Source organism: Perna viridis, chromosome 9 (genome assembly GCF_037379345.1).
Source record: "Perna viridis isolate PV_CMFRI_1.1 ecotype Kerala chromosome 9, ASM3737934v1, whole genome shotgun sequence".
Lineage (NCBI taxonomy): Eukaryota > Metazoa > Mollusca > Bivalvia > Mytilida > Mytilidae > Perna > Perna viridis.
The window spans coordinates 25,318,338-25,345,298 of record NC_142453.1 but is presented as its reverse complement, the minus strand read 5'-3'; the positions used below and the strand labels follow the sequence as shown (position 1 = coordinate 25,345,298).

The 26,961-nt window shown below is 32.2% G+C and overlaps 3 protein-coding genes and 2 pseudogenes across 18 annotated transcripts in view; 3 read left to right on the top strand and 2 right to left on the bottom strand.

The window, feature by feature from the left end:
• LOC148607493 (ABC-type oligopeptide transporter ABCB9-like) overlaps positions 1–5,532 on the top strand; it is a 31,827-nt gene extending 26,295 nt beyond the window's left edge. For all 5 annotated transcript variants that reach the window (XM_088546878.1, XM_088546877.1, XM_088546879.1 and 2 more), the window contains 3 exons: positions 1,867–2,059; positions 3,503–3,609; positions 4,516–5,532. In XM_088546878.1, the coding sequence (XP_088403004.1) occupies positions 1,867–2,059; positions 3,503–3,609; positions 4,516–4,839 (624 nt within the window). In that variant the 3' untranslated portion in view covers positions 4,840–5,532. The remainder of the gene's footprint in view (positions 1–1,866; positions 2,060–3,502; positions 3,610–4,515) is intronic.
• Positions 5,533–5,668: 136 nt separating this feature from the next.
• LOC148607492 (uncharacterized) lies at positions 5,669–10,384 on the bottom strand. Of its 6 annotated transcripts, XM_088546891.1 has the most exons (7): positions 9,957–10,117; positions 9,699–9,748; positions 9,274–9,385; positions 8,922–8,998; positions 7,618–7,683; positions 6,516–6,735; positions 5,669–5,803 (listed from the first exon to the last, which is right to left on the bottom strand). In XM_088546891.1, the coding sequence occupies exons 1-6, from the start codon at positions 10,046–10,048 to the stop codon at positions 6,545–6,547; spliced, it is 588 nt and encodes a 195-aa protein (XP_088403017.1). In that variant the 5' UTR covers positions 10,049–10,117; the 3' UTR covers positions 5,669–5,803; positions 6,516–6,544. The 6 variants fall into 6 exon arrangements, with proteins under 6 accessions (XP_088403017.1, XP_088403020.1, XP_088403021.1 ...); XM_088546894.1 differs by lacking the exon at positions 9,957–10,117 and adding an exon at positions 10,284–10,384 and having other exon boundaries at positions 5,789–6,735; XM_088546895.1 differs by lacking the exon at positions 9,957–10,117 and adding an exon at positions 10,124–10,231 and having other exon boundaries at positions 5,789–6,735.
• LOC148607489 (uncharacterized) lies at positions 10,377–26,620 on the top strand. Of its 5 annotated transcripts, none has more exons than XM_088546889.1 (6): positions 10,377–10,510; positions 21,553–22,315; positions 22,518–22,567; positions 22,878–22,989; positions 23,271–23,344; positions 26,289–26,620. In XM_088546889.1, exons 2-6 carry the CDS (start codon positions 22,224–22,226, stop codon positions 26,570–26,572), a joined length of 612 nt encoding a protein of 203 aa, XP_088403015.1. In that variant the 5' UTR covers positions 10,377–10,510; positions 21,553–22,223; the 3' UTR covers positions 26,573–26,620. The 5 variants fall into 5 exon arrangements, with proteins under 5 accessions (XP_088403015.1, XP_088403014.1, XP_088403013.1 ...); XM_088546888.1 differs by having other exon boundaries at positions 23,265–23,344; XM_088546887.1 differs by lacking the exon at positions 21,553–22,315 and adding an exon at positions 25,853–25,921 and having other exon boundaries at positions 10,389–10,510; positions 23,265–23,344.
• LOC148607491 (uncharacterized) lies at positions 11,218–16,053 on the top strand (annotated as a pseudogene). The gene is made up of 4 exons (XR_015915334.1): positions 11,218–11,227; positions 11,780–12,089; positions 12,671–12,778; positions 13,174–16,053. The product of XR_015915334.1 is annotated as an uncharacterized LOC148607491 (transcript).
• On the bottom strand, positions 15,881–21,373 carry LOC148607490 (uncharacterized; annotated as a pseudogene). Its single transcript, XR_015915333.1, has 8 exons — positions 21,232–21,373; positions 20,754–20,901; positions 20,578–20,584; positions 19,737–20,078; positions 18,889–19,357; positions 18,497–18,623; positions 17,843–17,973; positions 15,881–17,040 (listed from the first exon to the last, which is right to left on the bottom strand). The product of XR_015915333.1 is annotated as an uncharacterized LOC148607490 (transcript).
• Positions 26,621–26,961: the final 341 nt, after the last annotated feature.

Below are 26,961 nucleotides of genomic sequence, written 5' to 3'. Positions count from 1 at the left end.
TAAGACTTTAGAAAATTAAGAAATTTGGGGCCTAAATGGGGACCAGAAATATGCATATTTCTGATGTTCAGACAGTATTTGACTATTTGTTAATGGATTGTTTTGAAATTGTATAACAAGATGCCATACCCCCAAAGGAGGGCTGGAATTAATTTTGGGGGTTAAGACTTTTTTTAAATTAGGGGCCAAAATGTGCCTGAAATGAGCATGTTTAGTCAATAACTTGAGTAAAAATGAATGGAACTTATATGAATTTTACTCAAAGTGCCATACAACCAAAAAAAGACTGGAATCGATTTTTAGGGTTGTGACAAAGGGGCAAGTATCTATTTAAAATTTCTTGATAACAATTAAGAGTGAAACGGAATGAATCTGTTTGAAAATATACCACAAGTGCCAGTCCCAAAAGAAAGGATTGGATTGATTTTGGAGTTTTTGAATAAGGGGCTGAAAAGTGACTGCTTAGTTCTTATCCTGTGTCAAATATCTAAGCATAATCAAAATTCAAAAAGTTCTATTAATTTTGAATGGTGTGTCCATACTTGCCCAAACTGTTCAGGGTTTGATATCTGCAGTCGTATTAAGCTGCACCCAGCAAAGCATTATATTTAACATAGATTCATGTCCAGGTCATACTTTCTATGTTCTTCAACATGGGCAAATAAATTATAGATTATAGAAAGAAAGAATATCGTTTGGCTAGATCCTTCAATCTCAGTTTCTGCTATATAGATGACGTATTATCTTTAAACAATCCTAATTTCGGGGATTTGATACATCGCATCTACCCAAAAGAACTTGAGATAAAGGATACTACAGACACTGTGAAGTCAGCCTCGTATCTTGTCCTACACTTAGAAATCGATGGTAAAGGAAAACTATTGACCAAACTTGACGACAAACATGATGACTTTTCATTCAGAATTGTCAACTTTCCTTTTATCTGTGGCAACATCCTTTCGGCTCCTGCATATGGAGTGTTCATATCATAACTGATACGTTTTGCCAGAGCTTGCCGAAACTACACAGACTTTTTGTATCGCGCTAGAACTCTAACAAATAGGCCTCTGGAACTGGGTTATGTTGCTACAAGATTGAAGTCATCACTACAGAAGTTTTATGGTCGTCATTATGAACTCGTGGATCGTTGTGGTGTATCCATCTGCACCATGAAAACTGATTTATTCAACGGGTCATAGTTTTCCTTTCCTCGTTTGTCTACCCCGGACTTGACTTTTTATGAGCAACTCGGTGGGTCTTTCTAGAAAAGCAGAGGATGCTTACCCTACCGGTGCACCTGGTCCATGCTCCCAGTTTTTAGTGGAGTCCTAGTTGCTCATTTACTTTTGTTACTTTGTATATATGATTTTAGTTACTTTATGTTCTTTGTTGTGTATGTCTGTTTTCCATGTCTGGTCTTTGTCCCTGGATTACATTCTGTCGATTACCGCTATAACCTTGGTTCCCTTGATTACTCCTTAATATGGATTTATGTCTGAAACACAACAATTTACATCTTTTGATGTAGGCTTTCCATTTTCAGTGTGTAGGAGAAACACCATAAGACAATGTGGCAGCTTAATTCATGACCTTTAAATGACATTCACCTTTGAACTCAAATTGAAATTATTGGATTTTTAATATTCATACCATATATCACCTGATTCTATCTTTTAATTGATTTTATCATAACTTAAAAATGTTTAAGCTTCAGTGTCTCAAGTCGGCATAAAAATATGTGGTTGAAAGAGGGATATACTATGTGAGTCTTACTCACAGTATTTTCAGTTATTTCAACAAAAGCTTCCAGTTGTTATTTGGCTGCCAGAATAGCTGTTCAATAAACTTTATCATTGCAAATTTCAGATATCTTTAGTAGGGCAGGAACCAGTTTTGTATGCAAGATCAATCAAGGACAATATTGCTTATGGCATGAACTCTAATATCACTATGGAAACAGTACAACATGCAGCAAGTCTGGCTAATGCACATCAGTTCATTATGGAAATGAAGGACCAATATGAAACAGAGGCTGGGGAGAAAGGGCAGCAACTCTCTGGTAGGATTAAAATAAAACATGTTATGTTTCATTGAAAATATAATTCAATTGAGCAATTAGAGTATGTTTTTTTATCAATTAGGGGACAAGCTGACAAAATTAGGCAATATGTTATTGGAAAATTATGACCCTGACTGTAGTAAAAATTAAAACTTTAACTTATTTTACTGCTCATTATTTACACTTTTAGTAGTGGCCTTTATAAATATTTGAGAGAATGTGATATGTTCTTGTCAAAAATCAACAAAATTTACTTTAACAATGTACAATTGTTTGTTCGGACACTTGTTTTGTTCCAGACCACATAACTAGTCTTAGAGCGTCATTTTTAGTCAAAAATCACATTGATTGTATATTAAATTGTCACTTTGCATGATTTACTGGTCTTGATTTGGTTGATACAAGTGGGAGATAAATTTATAATATCCTCCAAAAAGCCCCATATAGAGATCTGTATATTTGCATTAAAATATAGCTTATATAAACTGAAACACTTTTATATTGTTTAATGACTACTCATGATTTATTTACAGATAATACCGGGTATATTATTTATTGTATAAATTGATAGAATGAAATGAAAACAAAGATTCTATTCTAATATTGTAAAAGTTAAAGGTTAAAAGCACTTTTTTAAATGTAAGTACTTATGCTGTTAATGCATGAGCTTTTAGAAAAAAATTTCCTGTTTCCTTTAAACCTTGTCCTTTCAACTCTTCCCATAAAGTATAAACAAACACATTATTGTGATATTCATAAATTATGTGACTGGTTTCTTAATTTGGTGTAGATGATATTTTACCATATATGGTCTTTATTTCCATCTCTGTTGTGGAATAATGGATAATTCAGTATAACTTGAAATTAAAAAATAGCAATGAAGCAATAATAAGGAAATATTGAAAAGGGAACAAAATTTAATCAACGAATGATAAAGATGAAGATAATGCATAATTAACGTACACCATATGACATGAATAAAAAAAAACCAAATATACAAACAGAACTGAAGTATTCACATATATAATACTAAATATTTATTGGTTCAAACACAATTACAATAATTAGTTAAGACCTAGATGAGCATAATGCAATGTACAAAAGATAAGTATACATACAAAAATTATACAGTATACATAGTTGTGCAGAAACATGTATGAATGTGAACAAAATATAGGTACATATACAAATAATTATACAGTAGTTGTGCAGAAAAAATGTGTTAATGTGAATGTATAAGTTAGAACTATTGAGGTCAATGTACCATTTAATACAAAATATGAAATTCATAAGAAAAAAAGGGGAAAAATAAATAAAAAAATATTCTAGATCAGACATAACAGACCTTATTATTTGATTTTAGAAGAGTAGACAAATCTTCTCACATGTAAATGTAAGATAACAGGTATAGTATCTTATGTATAGTACTTATTTCTTCATAAGGTGGCCAGAAGCAGAGGATAGCTATAGCCAGAGCTTTGATTAGGAAACCAGTTGTACTGTTACTGGATGAAGCAACAAGTGCATTAGACTCAGAATCAGAACATGTGGTATGTTTACATGTGTAATTACAAATGTTGCAGAAATTATTACTGTTACTGTTTGTAATTATACATTATTGCAAACTCATCAAAGTGCAACATGTAAAACACGTTTTTTTTTATCTTTTCAAAGTATCCAACAATGATCTATAGGTATCCAGAGGTATAGCACCCTAATCTCCATTGATATGTAAGGATGTCTTGCTATGTGTGAACTTGTTTTAATTAGTTACCGGGTAAAATGCCCTGCTTTTTAAAACTCTGTTTTTTTGGTAAGGATATATGTTATCGGTAGAGTGCTGTACCTGCTGCTACACACCTGACATCAACATGTACATACAATGCCCTACCATCATATTATATAAATGGTTAAGGAGAAGTTGTAGTTATTTTTTACAAAGTATGTGAATAAATAGACTGGTAATTCCAATTTACCCCTAAATGTTTTATGGGGAAGGATTGTAGAAAGTTATATTTGAAATTGTCATTAGTTTTGTAAGATTTGTTGTTTATTTATTCAAGCATAGTTTGCATGTTAACTTTGCGGAGGAATTTTTCAAACTTCATAAGGAGACACCTAGTCAGCATCATTAAACCATAGATTTGGCTGTCATTGATGGAAATTGACAGTTTTGTAGTACACTATACCTCAAAATTTCTTTTTAAAAAATAAAGTTTAATATTGTGTAAAATATATATTGCAGAAATATATGTGTATAAATATTTTATACCTTATTGTTAAAAATATTTTTGTGGTTAAATGTGGAAAGAATAACCAGGAAATTACTTTCCTTTTTTGTTCAATCAATTAAAAAATATAACATGAATTAATTTAGGAATAAAATGCATAAAAATGACACTCTATCAATTTTTAAGGTGTATGATGTAATAGATGTAAATGGATACATATTTCAGGTTCAACAAGCCATTTACAACAACCTGAAAGGTAGAACGGTAATAATTATTGCCCATAGACTGAGTACAGTAGAAAGAGCCGATAGAATCATTGTTATAGACAAGGGTAGAGTTTTAGAGGAGGGAACACATTTAGAACTTCTCAGGAGAAATGGGAAATATGCCAGTCTGGTTCAAAGGCAGCTTCTTCAGTCTGACGGAAATGATTGGATAAAGAAAGTGACATTGTTAGACTCCGACAAACATAATGTGACAGTTTGTGATAGAGACAGAACATTGCCATTTAAGTCAAGTAGCCTGATAATGTCTTCAAGCTGGCATTAGAATTTCTTTCACAGTGTCTTGCCATATGAACAAAGTATTGGTACAAAATATATATATAAAGATTTTGATCAGTGTGTCATGAGTATTCAGAGTCCGGTTTCATAAAGATTCTCAACTTGAGATTTTATTTTATGAAATCCAGGTCTGGTTTGTTTTTTCATCTGAATAGTCAATCACAACCAAAAGTGCCACACACGAAAATCATATGGTTTGAAAAGTATGATAATCATATGGAACAGCTTGATATGATAATCTTATATTTCAGTTTACGTATGATCATCATATGTTTTTTCACAAAAATCGTGTCATAATGACTTCCATATGTAAATTATCATAAGAATATCATGATCGTGATTATGATTACCATATGCTTATTATATGATTCGAGCACCATCATTATCATATGTGGCACATTTAGCTGTTTAAGTTTACAGTGAAGATTTTTTTGTTTAACAATATATCATGAGGGAAAAATATTCAAATAATGGTCTTTTCAAATAGATAAAGCATCCTCAAGTGATATGACATTGTCAGGTCTGTGGGGTTTTGACATGCATGTTTCTGATTTTTACCATTTTGCCTGATTCTTATATACACTTACACTTAAGCAAAAACAGATGCAAAACATATTACAGCTACAAGCGTCTAAGCTACATGGTACTTTCATATTACAACATCCCAATAATTATACAATTTATACAAAAAAACTTTGTACACTCAAAATCAAAGGCCATGGGCGCATGTACGTACAGATACAAACACTAGTGGGCATACTGCAAAAAACAAAAAAAAACAAAAACAAAACACTTAAAGAAGTTTATCACTGGGGTTGAAGTCCACTTCAATGCTGATATGCAATGGCATATACGAATTGACATATTTTCTAAAATCCTATAAAATATCAGCAAAACTTCATGACTTCATGTACAAAACGGTTTATTTACATATCTACATTCATCTGAAACTAAAAAAAAAAAAGTAAAAAAAAATGTTTTTTAAGTAGTCTTCTTTGTACGTTATGACAACATTTTATACTTCAATGTTTACACAAATCATGGCAATTATCTAGAAAAATTTGAAAACATTGTTCCATTAAACTAAAACATTCTATATTGCAGTAATGTTTAAATTTAATCCGAAAAAAGGAAGTAATTATAATACAGCTACGAAAAGGAAATGAATAAAAAAGAAAGATACAGTCTGATGAAGGTGTTCATTAACGTTATTAAACGATTAAGACTCAACAATTGAAACATATCCTGCATTAGTTTGTTTGCCACATGTGCTTTGTTTACCATTATGCATACGTCATGTTAACATATATTTTCACTCAAGACGTTTTGCTATGTTATCCATTTACAAAAAGTATTGTAATGTTAATACTGTCTTCAATTTCATAAATTAAGTGAGTTGATTACCTTAATGAATATTTCCTTATGACTGGGCAAAAAAATATAAATAAATAAAAAAAATAAAAGCATATTAATTATCTTCACAAGGAAATCATACATAAACACCGAACGTTTTGCTGATGGTTGAATAGTAATTATATATAACATTTAATTAAAAGTGAATAAAATTCGGTATTTTGTTGCTGCAATGTATCAATCAAATCATTATCTCTATTCGTGTTAATTTAATGCAGTTACCATGGTGATACTACATTATTCAGATACCTGGCTTAGTATTGCTTTACTATGATATTCTAAATATGTGAATCATCAATGTCATCGTAGTGGTCTACATTCGAGTCCTGTTCTTCAAAGGTTGCGTTGTTTATATTCTTTTTCTTGAAATCATTTGGTTTGTATCTTCTAATAAAATGCACCAACACCAGCATTGAGATTATTCCAGCAGCACATCCCATGTATATTAGCAATTTGTTGTTTGTTCTGCCTGCAAAAACACGTGAAACTCGATACGGGTTGCAATAAGACGGTAGCTGCTAGCAGAGCAGGACATGCTTATCATTCAGGCGCACATCATGTCGCTCAAGATTTCGTGTGATATATTTTTTTTAAATTGCAAGTGTTTTGTTATTTGTGCGCTGTCTGGTATTTTTTGTCTTTAATTTTAAACGCCCGTCTGTCTGGATAAAACTTTGTTTTTTGATGATAGGATTTGGTAATATAAGTAATGGAGCTTCATTCATACACAAACATCAGCAGCAATGTCAATGATATTTTGTGACGAATTGTTATTTAAAGTAACACAGGCTGCCATTAAATTGATATAAATTTCCGATTTGTCTATTTCCAGTTAATGCATTTTGATCAGAAAAATGTTGATTTCACAGTTTTCGGACAAAAAAGGGGGATAAATTATTGCACAATCACTTAAAGCAATTTCATGAAACTTTATTGATTTTTTTTTGTATCATGTAAGCTTCGTTTTCTATATATTGTGTGTCATTAAGTTTGAAATTTGCATCCAAATTTGCCTTATCTGTTCAAGGTTTGACCTCACTGGGCATATCTAACTGCTTTCTGCGAAGCATTTTATTAGGTGTAGTTGTTTGTTCTGTGAATTATTTTTGGATCTGTTTCTTAATTTCACATTTTGGTCATGTTTCCGGATTGTGATGCCTCTGAATTCTTCATCTGGTTTGCTGCCTAGTGCTTGTTGCCCATCATAAGCGTTCTTTAAAAAGTACTGGTATGTTCTTTTGACTGGGAACTTTTATCAAAACAATTGCTGATTTTGCTTACCATACTAGAATTAGATTTTTCCAAAATTTATTACACTTTGGAGATTTTTAATTGACAATTGAAAACCCACCTGAATTTTCATCGTCTGTTCTGGAGGAAGACCTTACATTTGTAGTGTTAACTTCAGCAGCTGTACCTATAACATACATCTCTTACACTTACAAACTTTAACAGATAAAACAGCAAACAGCAATTTATAGTATACATTTTTAGCAACAAGAAGTTTTACAATTGAATCATGAAGTATTGAAGGCCTGTTTCTCGAAATTTATAAACCTACAAACACAAATCTCAACTATATTAAATGCTAGCACTAAGAAGTAGTTCAGTTGATAACCTTAGAGAAAGTCGTATTCAATACTTTTGATTCAGACTGATTCGGGCGAAAAATATACTTACTCAGTAAATGATTTTGAAGTACAGCACCTAAAACTCTCGACACGGTATCGTTTGATTAGGAACATGATTTATCACCTATCAACTGGTAAAAATATTTCCGTTTACCAGTAAGTACGTCCGTAAATAATTTATGCAAATTAGATGGCCATTCTAATGGCTTAAAAAGAAAATAGTACTACAGCATTGTATAAAGGTTATATTAACACAAATTTAAAATCTAATATAAATGCAGGTATAACAGTAAAGAAGACTAAGTTAATTGTGTAGATATATTTAAAGATCTTCCCGTAGCTTTTTTTTCTCCTCTAGTTGCTTTTTCTATAATTCCACAATATTTTTGTCACTTGTTGATGCTTCTTGACACTTGTCGCTAGTTGATAAGACCCGTATAACTTAGTACTCGTACTTCGGGCTAAAGTCAGAAATCGAACAATAGCCACGTTTAAAAGGTAAAATGGAACTACATAAAAATAAAATATAAATATATAAAACGTAAAAAAACCTAAAGAAATTTTCGGCCTGACGGTCATCGTCAGGAGCAAAAAAAAAAAACAAAAACAAAAAAAAAACAAAAAAAAAAACGAAAAATTGGGGAGAAAACTAACAACTGCCGACCCTACCATAGAGAGACAAGACACCCTACAAAAGTTATCTTTATGTAGTTCCTTTCTACCTTTTAAATAAGCTATTGTTCACTTATTATTCTTATTTACGTTTATTTTTATCTCTTACAGCATGTTGGAAACGAAAAACAAACATCTGACTTTAAATAAGTATTGACGACCATAATCAACCCTTTTTAGTGAAGAAGTTACGAAAATATCGAATTTTGTACGGGAAGCTCCGACAGACGTGACTTTCTCTCAGACTGATATCAGGCTTTCTATGCTTCCAAGCTTTGACTTTATTTAGCATTGAAAACGTCATGAAGATTTTGTCATCTATAAATACGTGATACTGAATTACACGACCTACCTGTTGAAGATACAGTTTTTTTATGTGCTGTTGCTGTTGTCTTGGAAACACACCCTAAAACTGGATCACACCTGAAACTTTGTACCATTATAGAGAACATTTCATTCATTACCAAATTATGAATAAGTAAAGATTATTGTCGTAACATTTGCGTTTTTAAATCCTTCTTATAGCAAAACGTTTCAAATCAGGAAGTTGATAAAACTAACTAAGCTCTGTTAGGGTGTTTAACAGGTTCAAAATACGAAATAATTGCAGAACTGTTTTCATTCTTGCCTATAAAAAGCTATTGTGTAAAAGGGTATCTACAAATTTGAAGACTCAAGCTTTACCTAATGACAATTAAACATACCTCGATGTGATATCGCAGTTGCAGATTTGTAAACATTTATATCCATACATATTTGCTCCGCAGGGTTTGCATTGATCCATTCCGGAGTGACTGTATGTTCCATTCTTACATACTGAAAGTTATATAGAAATAAAAATCTGGGATTTGTAGTAACCCATACATATGCATACAGTTCATACATAAACAAATGCATTTTTATGGTTTTATGTTTTATATTTTGTTTTGAAAACATACATATATACATATAAAGGTTAAAATAAAAAAAAAAAATCCAAAATATTTTTATTTCGTTTAAACAAATCTCGTGTGCAACCAGGAGATCCTACAATTATTTCCTATTAGTGAAATTGCAATTATTTTGCTGTATGTGACATTGATGAAACGCGAATTACAATGAATTTAGTAACTTGTAGAAAGTAACATACCAGTACATACGTCGTTCACAGGTGCAGAATTGGCACAACAAAACCATTCTCTACAAAAGGTTAAATAATCATGTTTATAAGCAACAACACTTCGACCTTGAATATGCTCTGCAAGTACTGTATGGCACATCTTCATCTTCATAACTTCCGAAACTGAATTGAAGATGCCAGCGTTTGAATTTTGATTGATCTTTTTTATCATTGATTAATTACTAAGTATAAATTCGTCAAATGTTGATTTCAAAAGGTTTTACCTACTTTGTTGTACTATTCTGACAAGTAGTCCCTTTTAATGACAACGATGTCCTGGTATAAATTAAAACACACTGAATTATTCGTATTAGATCCATAAATACGATAAGCGTCTATTCGTGAAAATTCTTCTTCAGGAAACATTTAGATGACATTAAATTTCAAAAATTAACCTTTTTGTGTGACGAATTTTAATACAGCAAAGTATTGAAGGAAATAGCTACTTGAACGTATATCCTTTAAAATTCAGTTGAAAAGTTGAACATTCACTCTTGATAGTTGAAAGATAGAGTATAACTTTAGCATGTCTTTGAGATGAGCATGGAGACGTACCTGTACATACGTCGTTCACAGGTGCACAACAAATCTATTATCTACAAAAAGATGTGTTAAATGGTTCTTATGATGGTGGCAGTTTTTTAAAATGATCTATTGTGCAGAAGACAATTCAATATCAAACCATGACCTTATATAATGTGATCAAGTGATTAAAATGGGAAATACCTTGGTGTTGTTTTCCAAAATAAATATATGATCTCGCCGCCTTCGACTTCCTGGTTGTAAGTGATAAACACATTCGTTTGTTTTCTATGTATTCTTCAACTGTAAGTATCAGAAAATGGGCTTGAAAAAGATTATTTCAACATTATGCAACCAAATTTAATGTTAATGAAAAAACCATCAACGTTGAATAAATTTATCTTTTTGTAAGATGAAAAAATAGAGTTGTTTTGCAATCCTGTCAAATTTATTTGTATAATTTGATCAAATCGTCAAGACGTCAATTTATTGTTCTCCAAAAAAAAAAAAAAAAAATAAATAAAAAAATAAGAAACTCAAATCAATCTTAATTTTTTATACAAAAGGTGTGAAGCGAACTGACACACACAACAAAGAACATGAAATAACCAAAATAACACATACAAAAAAAAAAATACAAAAACAAAAACAAAAACAAAAACAAAACAAAACAAAACAAAATGAGTGACTCGGACACTCCACCAAAAACTAGGAGCATGTACCATTTATACCGGTAGGGAAAGAACATAACATTTTATTATATGAAATACACACAGCAAAATGTTAGTTTGATGTCCTATCACAAAACAAACCTTTTTATATCCTATTTAGCAAACTATATAAATGGTATATAAATGGCAGAAAGGTTTATCAAAGTTCGAGTAAATTCAGGAATGTTTGAAAGATTCAATTAATTATCAATCTAACTTTATTCAGCACATTTACATGTTATTCTTACCAAATATAAATGCAATTAGGTACTAAACGTAACCACCAGAAAGAAACACGAACCCTATAATACTTTATTTCTGCATGTATTCTGTGTAATATGAAGCGCAATATCTGGCATTGAGTATAAAATATGCCTTTTTCTGTTTTCATCATGCTTATCAATAAAATATCAGAAGAAGGCTTAAGAACTATTGTGACTAGGTAAAGGGTTTTGATGCGTTCTATTGTAGCAAACAAATCCAAAGCAGAAACAACGAATATCAAGCACCCATCGAGGTAAAACAAAAAAATGCTAAGAATAATGAGCAGCCATTGTATCTGTTGCAATCGTAATCTGTAAACTTTGTTTAACACCTGTCTCCATGCTAATCTCAAAGACATGCTAAAATTCAATCTAATTAAAACTAGGTCTTGTAATTTGTCCACTACGTTCCCGCATTCAAGATCTAGTGAATCCCGATTGAAGGTCATGTTTTGCTGACCCCTGCTCATGAATATTCATAACATTTTCTTAGCCAATCAAAATTCAGTTTGCTCAAACATCTTTGTTTATCAAATGGCGGACGTTAGTGTTTGAGATGAGAGTTACGATAATGCAATTGGAAAAGTGTTGAAACTTTTTGGGAAAGAAGCATTAAAAGAAGAACAGAAGACAATATTGATGTCACTTTTAAATGGGCGAGATGGCGTTGCTGTTCTTCCAACATGTTTTGGTAAATCGTTGCGAGAACTTGGAGATAATGATACTGGTAAAGTTCTTGTAGTATCACCCCTCACAGCTCTGATGCAGGACCAGATAACAACCCTGAATAGAATAGCCGATTTGAAAGCTCTTTGTCTAGGTAAGGTTTTCTGTGGCGCTTTTATGGCTATTTTTCCTAAACTTTAGTCATTTTAATAATATTACGTAATACAACATGTATATTCACCTCATGTCCATGTCCAGTACATTTTAGTGGTAAAAATCTTAACATTTCATGTACGGCAGTGAGTGTGTTAAAATCCCAGGATTTTGCAGGTTCCTTTTTCACTTGAAAGAATAATAATTAATTTTTTATCAATGTAGCTTAATTATTAAATTAATTATTTATCCCACAGTTCAAAATACATGTAGGTGGAGTCTGGCCATGGCTGAGTAATAAACTTGATATTTTCATGAAATCATTAAGAAAAACTTTCTAGCCATCTCCCTTTCATATCTAATGCCTCATCTTTTGAAAATAAAATGACCTTCATACATCATGGGAAAATGTTATCTTATTATCAGTTTTATGCTAACTTTTTTTTATAAAATGTTTGAATAAAGCTTTTATTGAATAGTATTTTCTGCCTCATGTTATGAATTGTGGGTTTGAAGTTACACCCTTCAAAAGCCTGACAAGTATAAATTAACTACATGTATACTTTATCTTTTGTAGGTGAGAATGAAGACTACATCGAAGTATTATAGCACAGGGACTTTGATTACTTATATATATGTTACCAGAAGCACTTTCCATTGACATTTGCAGCAAGAAGCTTCAGGAGTTCATTGTGACAACCATAGTAGTTGATGAGTTCCAAACCATGTACACTTGGTAAGCAATTATTAACACACAATCAATACAATGTACATGGAATTTTCAAAGAGATTTTCACATGAAACACACATACATGTACCTACTTAATATAGAAAATATTAATGTTACAAAAGCGCCATAAGATATAAAGATTTTTTATTATTGCAATGTTCAATAATGCAACATGAATATGCGGTTCAACAGAAACTCACAACAATGATGTAGTGAGCACCCTACAGTTATTTTTTTAGCTTCCAAAACATTTCGATTCATTACTATGTAGGATCTTTCTGCAACAAACACTGTATTTTAATTATGAAATCTAAAAGCATAATTTTGTTATACATTGCCTTAATATGCATCTCGAATATGAAATTCATGGTGTAACGTATATTTATTTCAAATTATTGTAGGGGGACACTTGATGAGGGAAATGAAGAAAAAGCATTTAGAAAATCATTTAGACTAATAGGAGAAATGAGTTCAATGTACCCGTCAGCCAGCATGCTTGCAGTCAGTGCAACATGCACCAAAGAAATATACAAAGGTGTTGCCAAAGAAATCAGTTTCAGAAAGGATAACACAACCTTCGTCATCAAATCACCTGAAAAATCAAACATCAAATTTTGTGTTAAAAACATTGATCATTCCATTGAGATGTCAATGCAGTGGCTTGTTGATGCCTGAAGTGATCTTTAAGATGACTTTCCAAGAACTATTATATATGCTGAAACAATTATACACATTTCAGATATTTACATGTATTTTAAACTTGAATTCCAAGAGATGATCAACTATGTTGAAATGTTTCATTCAGAAACCACCGAAGAAAAAAAGCATGAAATACTGTAATTTGTACGTCAGCTTGGGATATGGGTGTAGACATACAAAACTGCAATTCTGTCATTTTGTATGGCGCTCCCTCAAGTATGGTGGATTTGTTGCAGGAAGTTGGACGTGTAGGACGGGATGGGAGGTCTTCTGTGGCATTGTTGCTTTACACAAGGTACCATCTAAGTAAAATGAGTAGGGCAGTCAAACCATGTTTCATTGGTTCTGCTTGTAGAAGACTGACTATTATGGAACATTTTCTGACAAAATCTGAGTTGAAGAAACTAAAAACTGGAACACATAATTGCTGTGATGTATGTCATAGTAATTGTGCATGTGGGAAATGTGAGGAGCATTTACTTGAAAAGTTATTTGGGCAAACTTTGGAAATTTCTGAACAAACAGACTCTGACAGTGACACTTGATTATTACTATAGTGACACACCCATGGATGAGTATGCCAGTGAAATTATGTCATATTTTTGAAAGTGTAATACCAGAAGCCAAAACTGAACTACATGTATTTAGTATTACAGTGATATGATGTGTAGATGATTACTACAATAGACTTACATATGTACATGTACGACTGATTTTTAAAAAATAAAAATCTAAAGTAGAAGTTAATTAATTTGTTCATTTTCTTATATCACAAGGCCTGAAAATTATCTGTTTTTCAGCTAACTGTACACACCCTAGTTTTGTGTGCCTACCCTGTTTTAAGTTGTTTTAGCCAATTTTTTCAATTGCTGAAATGATCCTTTTTGTAATGCCTATAAAATTCTCTATGGATCAAAGTTGTCAGACTACTACTTGTTAGAGTATTACCCATGAATGGGGAAACATGACCTTTTTTTTAATTTTTTTACAGTTTTCAGCCTATATATAGAAAACTACATGTACATGAACACTACAGCATAATAGATAGAATGCCACTTTGAAATGATGAAATGATCGTTAGATAAGTCCTACCAAAGTCTTCTTTGATTCAAAATTACAACTCCTTGTTAGAGTTATTCCCTTGAAAGACAAAAAATTAACCAGGTGAGCAATTCAGGCTATTGGAAGCACTATTAAATTGTGTATAAAGAACAAATCTGTCGAAAAATAATAAATGATAAGTTTTGCCTACCAACCTAACAAATTCAGGACATTTGTGAGAAACAAATAGGTACATGTACATGTATTCCATTTCTTTGTCATATCATATTTAGATAGGACTAAAGAACTATACTTCAGATCAATCAAATGTACACAATGCAAATGAAGTCCATCATATAAAAATGAGCTCCGCAGATTCACAATTTAAAACGTCAGACCCCGGTATCATAAAAATCTCAGACTGAAGTACCGTAGGTAGCAATTTCCAGTTCAAAGAATCTTCAATATTAGAACTAGATCTCACATCTGTATATATAAATATATATATCCTTGACCTTCCTAACAATAAACAAATAATCAGCATTAATTGTTTTTTTTTAAGACTTGACCGACCAGAGGGCAACAAATTTACAGTTTCACATGATAAACCAAGCAATTTATTTAAAAAAAAGTTTTCCCAAGGAGCAGCAAATCAAATTACAAGCTCAATGCAGGAAACCATTGACGAGTCAAGTACACACAAATTAGTTCTTTGTTTACTTATGCTGTAACACTTATCAATAGGGCACAAGTATAATGTTAAATGGGAGATCGCAAAATGTTCAAAATGGCATAATAAAAATACATTAATTTAGAATTTTGCTAAAAAAAAAAAAATAAAATAAAATAAAATAAAATAAAAAAAATATATCTTTTTTCAAAGTAAAGTTCAAACTTTTGAACACTTAAACTTCATTTCAATAATCCTTAAATAGAAATTAAAGATGGATTATGGTTTAAGATTTGTTTGCAGACTAAAAACATGGCAATCCTAATAGACTGCCGCAGATAAATTTTGGCATTCTGAAACGTTACCACAATTTAGATTCCTACAGCAAAAGATATGAAATAGACAAAATTATTCACACCAAAAGCTCATTCATACTTCAGTATATTATTAGATGATAAGGCAAAGACCAACAATATTTTACATATCAAAAGCTAGTTTAAAGCACAGTTTAACCACAAAGCACTGTCATTTTCAAAACCCATAAGATATCACAAAATAAAAAAAAAATCATACACATCCATAGCTTATTCACCATAGTTTTATGTCCACTCTCACATCACTGGTCGCAACATTTCCTGAAATTTTATTAATTTGAATGTACATGTACCTTTTGCCAACTGTCATGTCACCATATGAAGTTAGATGTGGGGATCTCTGAGACGGCGAAATGGTGTCATTGGTTGTGTCGATGAATGACTGTTGAAAGGTCTCTGAAACTAGAATCAAATGGATTTCTTTCAGTTGTAAGTCCTTTTGACTTAAATTTCCGTCCAGGCTTTTCTTCGATAAGTTCCATTTTATTAATTACTTGGCCACTTTCATTACATCCTGCTTATATGAGGGCAAATGATGAAAACGTTTGTTCTGGGTGACTCCACGTATTTCATTAAAATGTTTTGTCATGTCCACTATATGTGGGTATTCCCTGGAATGGGCAACTATACTGTCAACAGTCTGATGACCAGAACAAGCAACTTTAGTGTCTCTGTTCAACATCTCCACATACTCATCTAGGGCAACATTGTCGTTTTGTCCGCATTGTAGATTTATAAATCTATTGGCTATTAGCATTTCAGTCTGTTCAGGTGGCAGCAAGCCTGATGTTAGGTCTGTGAGGTGAACTGAACAAATGGCATATTTGATTTTGTTAGTTTTATTATATATTGTGCAGCTCATACTTAGCAGATCTTACCGACCCTTCACCATCTCCCATATCAACAGCTGCATCTAAGTTTTTGTGAAGTAAAATAAGTTTAAAGCACATCAAAATGTACTCATGTAGTTCATCCTTCTTGGTATTTTTCTGTGGGTTTGCTGGTTTCTGGATAGTGACAGTATGGAAGCGTGCCTCGTGTGCCTGGATGCTACATACATGACCGTAACTGCTTGCACAAGAGTGGCACTTGATTCTGCCATTTTCCACAGTGGAAAGCCAATAGTTTTCTGGATTGTCAGTTGCAATTATTCGTAGGGTTTGACAGATGTCATTCCTGTCATCAAAGAACCACTTGTGAAGAATAGTTTTGCACACATCATTCAACCATTTGACACTACTGTCAGAGGTCTCGCTAAAACCATCAGGAAGAGGAACTGTAGAATCAAGATCATTGAGGCCAAAGTATTCTAGAAACAAAACAAAAATTATTGAACCCAAAACTGTATAGAACAGCATCTTGTAGTTGCGATAAGCATTTTTCACTTTCCTTTTGACATTTCTCAAATTCAGTAGATTGCAGAAGTAGTTCAGTGTTCCAGGATCTTGATTGCTCTCTGCAGTATATGTAAGTTTGAAGATGGCCTACAAAATAAACATACGCAAATCTATAAGACAGGTCTTATCAGACCAACTTTTAATTTTGTAAATTACAGGATAACTTTCGGTTGGGGAAAGTACCTACTTCACATGTACTTAAGAAGTCATTATAGTAGATCTATACTACTGTCAATACAAATTTTAATTTTCGACTCCATATAAGAAATGATAGGAGTGAAGTCACAGTGTCTCCAAACAATACACACTGGAGACATTATTTCAGTATGTCTGTAGTTGACTTATAGATTTATGAAATAATAGTAAATACTAACTACATTTGAAATGTAAAGATATTTAATTAGGTCTTCATAAAAAAATTCCTTGATTCTAGATTCTACTTTAACATTTTTCTAAATTAGAGGCAACTGGACAAATTTTATTCTTTTTTTATATCTTTTAATCAATTTAAATGAAAATGCTGTCAATTTGAAGGAAGTTGACCTTAACAGGGAAAAAAAACAAAATAATTTTTTTTTCAAGAGAGGGTGAAAAGTTGGGTCGGGAGGGGATATTAAAGAATCTAGGAACATTTTGTGACCTTATAACAAGGAATATTTTAGCAGTGGCTCCCTAGTGATACCCAAGCTTTAAATATAAGAAAAATAAATAAAGTTCTTAGTAATAAAGTAGTTGTCATCAATTTTTTTCTGAAAATGGATTTCACCATTTGGCATACCAACAGGGAGAATGTTTGAAAATCTCAAGCCACTTTGATGGGCAATTGCTGATGATGGAAAATTGTAAAATACAGACGGACAAGGAGCATGAGGTATAAGTAAGAATATACCTCAAGAAAGTTCATAAGCCTATGAAAATCTTCCATTTTGGAGATGAAGCCTTCTAATTTCTCTTTTTGATTCGCTGCATTTTGCATGGCTTTTTGTGCACCTTGAATTCTTTCATCTGTTAAACGGTCACCTTTAAAATAGATCAATGAAGTGCTGTGTTTTAAAATGCATTTCATTTCCTTTTAACCTTGCATAAATGCAAATAACATTATCAACACCACTTTTGCAAAAATGATTTCTATCAGATACTCTATATCTGATTGATTAAACGGCATAATAGCCAATAAATGAGACTTTTGGTTATATTTTCTGTAGTACAAGTTCATTCAAGTGTCAGGTCTTTTACTTGTATGCCATCATATGTACAGTACATGTACCATACATAAATTAAGCTCTTATTAAGTTATTTTGCAACTGCAGTTACCATGTATTACTGATTATTGGAAAGACCCTGTAGCACTTATCAACTAAGCAAATACAATCAATTTGAAAAAAGGCAAACCAAAAATGTATAATATTAAATTGAAATAAGTTTGATATGGGCCTACTTATATATGAATCATAGCAGCATAATTTCGTTGGAGCTTTTAAAATTTCTGTTTTACTATAGTAAATCACTACTTAAGCTTGATACAAATAACAGAGAAACTTACCTCCAAAGACAACTGCCTCACTCATCATGTTACCTTGCATCGGAACATATTTCTCTGATAGTCCCTTCAACAACTTTATCAGCTCCTGAGTTTTGTTTTCATTACATTTGAAGAAACCCAGGGAGTACTGAAAAATAAATAAAAGCTAATGTACACATGTATGTATTACATTTCCTGATACTTACATGTACATGTATGTGTAAATGCAAACTACTAGTAGATTGTCATTAAAATTGAAAGTAAATTAAGGAACCTTTAAATACATAAACCACACACACCTGAACATACATGTAGGTTTAGTTTTTCCTTTATATTATTGTAAGCTCAAATGCAAGTTTTCATAAAATTAAAGAAAATAATCAGCAAAATTGAAATTAATAACTATTGTACACCTGTTCAGTTTTAACTCCAGCAATGTGTGAATATTTGTGCTGCAGATGTTTAGGATAGTTCCTTTGTAAATCTTTTCAAACTGAGAAAGGTTGCCTATAACAGAAGTTTCCAAAACAATAGTCAAATCATCCAAAAGAATCTTCTGTTCAGCGACGGATGGTATGTAGGAAGCAACATCAATCTCCATACTATCCATGATGAAACAAGTACCGTTACTCTTCTTAGGAGTAACTCTATCAACAACTGCAATTACATTGAATATATGTAAGGATTTGGTTTTCTGTTCAGATGTGCGATAAGAAGGAAGGATGTCTTTGTCCCAATTATCATCTTTAAGTTGATATTTACATTTTGTCGCACTTCCATCAGGATTCCTTTAGTGTCTAGTTTGTGCTTCCACTCTGTAAGTTTATTATGAAGAGTTCTTGGCTGCACACTCAGTCCAATACTGGACAATCTTTCAATGTCCTATTTGAAAAGTTTTAAAATGAATTCCCAAAAGACAAACTATATTGAGTATTTATGCTATTGTGGATTAATTCTCCACAGATTTTCCAAGTTGTACATGCATGTAAAACAGTGCTATTGCTTAAATGAGATATAAAACTCTCTGACAGTTTTTGGTATACATTGCATACAAGTCTTCTATATATATAAATTGTACATGTATACAGTGCACATGTACCCTTATCCTCTAATATTGTCAGACTGGAAAAAAAATTGAAGTGCAAAAATTTCGCAAACCGTAAGACTTTAATTAGATTCATGTAGGTAAAATGGTTATTCAAACTTCATTATGTATCTAATTGCACCCTTCTATATTTTCCCAATAATCTAATTACCGTACTTTCAGCGTGTAACCACCATGGGTAAGAAAGAATCCTATAAAATACCGAATCACAGACATTTTCTGGCTCCTACCATGCAAACATGTTGCTGCTGCAACTAACATGTGGTAGTGTGGTTTGGTGTTGAAGAGTAATGGCCCTTGTGAAACTGCAGCAGACAAGACAAAAACTAAACTAGGACAGTTGGTGATTAGACTGTTATATAAAGTTTTCCAGTCAAATGTCAAGAAGTCTTGCAAGCTCTTTAGTTGCAACAATGAGCCAGACCCTCTTTTACATATATTTCCACTTTCAGTTTCTATGATTTTTGCATACCTCGACCAATAGCACAGCACATTTTCCTATGGTTCTCATCAAAGACAAACAATTTTCTTTTTCCACTAGGGTAGTATACTGTCAGCTGTAAAAGTGTAACATTCTTATATAAGTTATATATTTAAGCACAAAATTATTGTTCAAATATATAAATGTTTTAACAGTATCATATTTTTTTCTTAAAAAAAGCTATATGTGCCCTCTCATATAGTTGAACAGTGCTTCATCGACTAAATTAACTGAAAATGTCTTGATTACTTGTTACATGTAAGGTGTTTACAATTGTCTGGAAATGAAATGTACAGTTTCAGATGTCATGTGAACTTTTGTTTTAATTTGTATGTGTTTTCATTTTTCACAGTGTATTGTAATTATCTGATTACTGATCAATCATCTCTCATTACAAAAAAGAATTATTATTATTTACCAAAATAGTTCAATTTTAATCTAGTCAGCTGAAAATATTACTAGCTAATTCAACAGAAAGTATCTGAAATACAGAACACATGCAAATTAACCTCTTACTATTATCCTGAAAAATAATAGATTAAAATGTTAAAATGACATGTTAAAGTTTAATATAAAAAAACAGTTTAATGAAATATAATCCCGATTTTCCAAATATACAAGTGATTAGACCTAGCCTTTTATATTAATTATTTAACATCAGCTGAAATAAACAAACACAATTTTTAGCATACCTTAACCTCTCCGTCCAGCACTCGCAATGTTCTTCCCTCTCTTTTGCTTTACTGCCTTCTGCTTTGGAACTAAATCCAAGTGATCTTCTCACACCTTTACTTTCTGGAACTGGAACCTTAGAACTACATGAAGACCCAGTAATATCAGCTTCAGGTAAAGGAGGGATAGTTACCAGGTTCAGTATAGGAACATTTAATGGAAATTGTTTTTTGGTTCAGTTGTGCTCGTACTTGGAGATCTCAGCAGTCTTTTCTCAGTTATTTGCCCACCTGGAGACGGACTTGCCAACTGATATTTTCTTCGCACAGCACTTCTAGATGTTTTGATTTCATTTTGCAAGTCTGTGACCTAATTTTCAAATCTCAACACTCTTTCAATACTACGGAAGCAGGTCTTATATACACCATTATGTGAAGATACATTATGAATAAATTCGCCTATTACCTGTCTAATAATATCTATTTTTTCCTTTTTTTTTTAGTTTTCTGTTGAGAAATTTAATCTCCTTCTGTTCCCAAGTTGCCGTCCTCTCTGTCTGAACAAATGTAAACCCATACAAAACACAAATATTTGATGAATAGTAGAGACGGCGTGGGGTGGCTGGACTTTCAAATTCCATGATTTATTCTCACTTTCCTTGGCTGAAGTCTAGGACCCTCATCGAATATGCTCAGTCTGTACTAATTTAAGGCTGTATTAAACTACATGGTGTGTACGCAAGCTAGACATTGGCATACCTTTATTATACTTTCAATTTAAAGTACCTATATGTTAATTAGTTTCTTTTTCCATCTTTAGCTTCCTATTACATACATTGTAATGATAATGACGATTTTCTTCCACCCAGTGCTGAAGTGGATAAACGTGTTTCTAAACTAGGACACGTGGGTACGCAAGCTCGGAATTGTCATACCTTTATAAAACTTTCGATAAAAAGTAGCTATATGTCAATAAATTTGTTTTTTCCACGATTAGTTCCAAATTACATAACGACTATATTTCTTTCCATTCATTCAATACTGAAGCAGATACCATTGATTGTCTCGATTTTTATCGCCGCGATAGAATAAAGTCCGACAAATACCGAACGGCACACGTGCTTTTCCATCGAGGTGGAAATGCAATTTTGCTTGGACAGAATCAATCATGACCAGGGATCAAGAAAACATGACCCTCAATCGGGATTCGCTAGATCTTGAATGCGGAAACGTAGTGGACAAATTACAAGATCTACTTTTAATTAGATTGGCTAAAATTATACTCTATTTTTAAATGATCAAGAGTGAAAGTTTAACGCAATATTTTTGAATTGATTAGTATTGAATTGTAAAGGATATATGCTCAAGTACCTATTTCCATCAAAACTTTCCTGTATTAAAATTCATCACACAAAATTTAATTTTTGAAATTTGTTTTCATCTAAATGTTTCCTGAAGAAGAATTTTCACGAATAGACGCTTAACGTATTTATGGATCTAATACGAATAATTCAGTGTGTTTTAATTTATACCAGGACATCGTTAACATTAAAAGGGCCTAATTGTCAGAATAATACAACAAAGTAGGTAAAACCTTTTGAAATCAACATTTGACGAATTTATACTTAGTATTTAATCAATGATAACAAAGATCAATAAAAATTCAAACGCTGGCATCTTCAATTCAGTTTCGGAAGTTATGAAGATGTGCCATACAGTATTTGCAGAGCATATCCAATGTCGGAGCTTTGTTGCTTATAAACATGATTATTTAACCTTTTGTAGAGAATGGGTTTGCTGTGACAATTTTGCACCTGTGAACGGCATATGTACTGGTATGTTACTTTCTACAAGTTACTAAATTCATTGTAATTCGCGTTTCATCAATGTCACATACAGCAAAATAATTGCAATTTCACTAATAGTAAATAATTGTAGGATCTCCTGGTTGCACACGAGATTTGTTTAAACGAAATAACAATATTTTGGATTTTTTTTTATTTTAACTTTTATATGTATATATGTATGTTTTCAAAACAAAATATAAAACATAAAACCATAAAAATGCATTTGTTTATGTATGAACTGTATGCATATGTATGGGTTACTACAAATCCCAGATTTCTATTTCTATACAACTTTCAGTATGTAAGAATGGAACATACAGTCACTTCGGAATGGATCAATGCAAACCCTGCGGAGCAAATATGTATGGATATAATTGTTTACAAATCTGCAACTGCGATATCACATCGAGGTATGTTTAATTGTCATTAGGTAAAGCTTGAGTCTTCAAATTTGTAGATACCCTTTTACACAATAGCTTTTTATAGGCAAGAATGAAAACAGTTCTGCAATTATTTCGTATTTTGAACCTGTTTAACACCCTAACAGAGCTTATTGAGTTTTATCAACTTCCTGATTAGAAACGTTTTGCTATAAGAAGGATATAAAAACGCAAATGTTACGACAATAATGTTTACATATTTATAATTTGGTAATGAATGAAATGTTCTCTATAATGGTACAAAGTTTCAGGTGTGATCCAGTTTTAGGGTGTGTTTCCAAGACAACAACAGAAACAGCACATAAAAAAACTGAATCTTCAAAAGGTATGTCGTGTGATTCAGTATCACGTGCATATATAGATGACAAAATCTTCATGACGTTTTCAATGCTAAATAAAGTCAAAGCTTGGAAGCATAGAAAGCCTGATATCAGTCTGAGAGAAAGTCACGTCTGTCGGAGCTTCCCATACAATATTCGATATTTTCGTATCTTCTTCACTAAAAAGGGTTTACTATGGTCTTCAATACTTATCTAAAGTCGGATGTTTGTTTTTCGTTTACAACATGCTATAAGAGATAGAAATAAACGTAAATAAGAATAATGAATAAGTCAACAACAGCTTATTTAAAAGGTAAAAGGGAACTACATACAAATAAAATATAAATAATGCGTAGAAAAAAACTAAAGAAAATGAATAAAAATTAAAAACCGGGTTATGGTGACTAAATAATGTGGGTTTGGACATTCATTCTAAAGGGATGGAAAAAACTATCAGCTTCAGGTTTTTACTAATCACGGATGTATATTTTTACTTAAATTACCAGCGGCGAGACCTATCGAAGATATGTTTATCGTTTTGTAGAACACAAACAAAGCGTCGCCGATGGAAAGGATTGTTCAGTCGTGGAACATTTTCGGAAGGCAAACCACAGTGTTGACGACATGAAAGCAACTGACCTTTTAGAAAAAATGTGCCGGCGAAAAACAATGCAAGTTTCTAGAAGATCATATAATAAGCTTTGTTGGGACTGCCAATCCCTTTGAAATGAATGTCAAAACCCGTATTATTTAGTCACTATAACCCTGTTTTTCTAATAGTTTTCGTCAGCTCACTAACAATTTCATAATTGTTGAACATATTCAAAAGATCCCGAATGGACATATAATTTATCAATCACTTCAAGCGAGTTTTGACACTCCAAAAAAAAAGTTTATTTCCATAAGCTTTGTTACAAAAGTTTATTTGTGGTATTAATAGCACTACTAAGTAAAATAAAAGTGTGGTTATAGAGCAATTGCTTGAAAGGCAAACGAAGTATACCATTACGGATATTTGCGAAGTTCAGGAAGCTAGTACATAGTAGGAATTATCATGCTACAAGGCTCAGTTTGTAGAGGGGTAGCGACAAGTTTGAATTTTTCTACAATTTTAGTTTCTGAAAATTTATTCAGTTGGAATATTGGTGAACTATAATTTTTTTTTAGAATTACAATATAAAATTTACGACACATAACCAAAAAATTACATTTTGTATGTACAGCTTTATCAGGAGGGTCAACATTCCTTCCTGGCCTCTTTCAATAGGGTTTGTAAGTCCTGTCATGTGACTCCTTGGTTTCACGAGAATGGGTCCCACTCTACAATTTAAATGCATGGAGACTTTTTTTATATTCAGAGAGTTGGATCAAGTATATAAAAGCAAAACATATCTTCGTGTAAAAATACAAACAAAAATGACAAATATCTATTTCAACATGATATAAGTGTTAAGAAAAGCGTAAAATTGAAGATTTTGCATTGCAATACAGCATTTCGACTTGAAGTAAACAATAAAATGCAGACCGGTCTCCGGATTTCAATATGTTCTACACTAGAAATTCCAGTAAGGAAAATGAAACTAGAACCAGACTTACAGTCAATGGTAAAGTGATTCATGGTCAAGAAAATCCCACCAAACAAACAATGCATTTCTATACATGACAAGTTTGTTGTCGTACCAGCAGACAAAGCCCAAAACAACATTATTTTTGTCTGCAAAACGTTTTACATCCAATGTTTATTATCAGAGGTAGACATAGAAAATATTAGCAGTGATAAGACCTATACTGCTACCACACTCTCCAAAGAAGAGATTGTGGAAAACCATAAATCTGTGCTATCCTCTTTTCGTCGCTCTGCCAAGGACGATGATTGTGATTTACCGTCTATGTACTGGATTCCTAAACTCCACAAGAATCCATACAAACAACGTTTCATAGCTGGATCTGCAAAATGTACCACTAAACCTCTTTCACATCTTTTAACTTCTATACTCACAACTGTCAAAGAGAGTCTGCAGTCCTACGACAACACTTGTTACTCCCGTAGTGGTATTAATTCAATATGGATCCTGAAAAATTCGAAAGATCTTTTGGAGATAATCAGTTCAAGACTATTATCTGAATATAATAGCATTAAAACCTATGACTTTTCAACACTGTATACTTCAATTCCCCATAATCAGTTAAAATTATGTAAAAATCAGTTAAAATCAGTCTGATTTTTAGAAAGACTGCTACTTAATTGTTTTTTAGTCTTAGTATTACATGTAACTAAACCTGTACCAACAAACACAATTGAAAAAAAAAATCAACGTGCATAAAAGAAAACAGTCTGTGATTAACTTCCAATCAGTAGCTTGGAATATATACCATCATGCAACTTTGTACATTTGGCATTCTAAACAGTTTCAATTTCGAATGCTATACAAGGAAAAGATATACGGAAAGTGAATTATCGTGTGTTATTATGCATTACATAATTAATTAGAAAACACAATTTATGCTCATAGGTACAACTGTTGATATTATCACTAGAAGGGTTAATGCTCCTGTCAGTAAAGAACAGTCAAGAGATCAATGTAGGTTTTTCGATGTTTTTAACTGTTGCCCTAATATGTTGCATACCACATTTACATTTCATGTACAGTGTTACACAGATTTAATGTTGGCAATATCGTACATTTGACTTGTTGTTCGGGTGTGTACATGTACTTTGTATCAAAATGTCTAGAAGGTCCGAAGATTCATTGGCCAGTTTTTCAGTTTTTGTTTTATAACATCAATAAACAAATTGATAAAATATGGTAAAGCGCGTTATATATACATAAAATGAGAATTTGTTCGCAAGCTGATATTTCACTAATTGATAATTTATAAAAATGAATAGTTACTAGACTTTCACATTTTAATGCACTAATTAAATGTTACATGTATTTATTTTTACAGTCTTCAGTTGTAATGAACTGATCATGGTCTTCGGATGCATAGTCGGACTCTTATTTGTAGTAATTTTCATCATCCTCGTGGTGCAGCAGGTCCGAAATCAAAGTGGTATCAGTGCCAAAACAAATACCTTACCTTACAAAAGCAAAGAAAATAACCCAGCACTTTCTGGTGACAACCAGTATGATGTGATTAATAGTTCCTTCGATTTTGGTGGTGTATTTCTTGCGGCGGGCCAATCTGAGTGTGACCTCGATCGTGATCAGATTGTTTGCAAAAAAGTATAGTATCGACATTACCAGATGATTTTTAATAAATGTATAAACTATTTAGAAGTGTTTCGTGCTAGTTTACCTTCTTCAGTAGGTAAATACCAGAATGAAAGTTTTTTTTATATGCCTGTAACTCGGGAAAAACTAAATTGATATACATGTTCTACTTGTTCTTATAGAAGTAAATTAGTTACATGTAAAAAATTGGTCATGACAGTCATTGTGTTGTTGAAACAATCTTTTATACAAAATTTGAATTGCATGGAAAGTCAGGTCCATCTTTTGAAGTAAATAGATAATAATGTACAAATAAAGACATATTGGAGTCTGTCACTTATCTAGATGTTTTCTTGCAACTCATACGGTTTTCTAAAAATATCAAAGATTACGTTTTTTCCCTGATA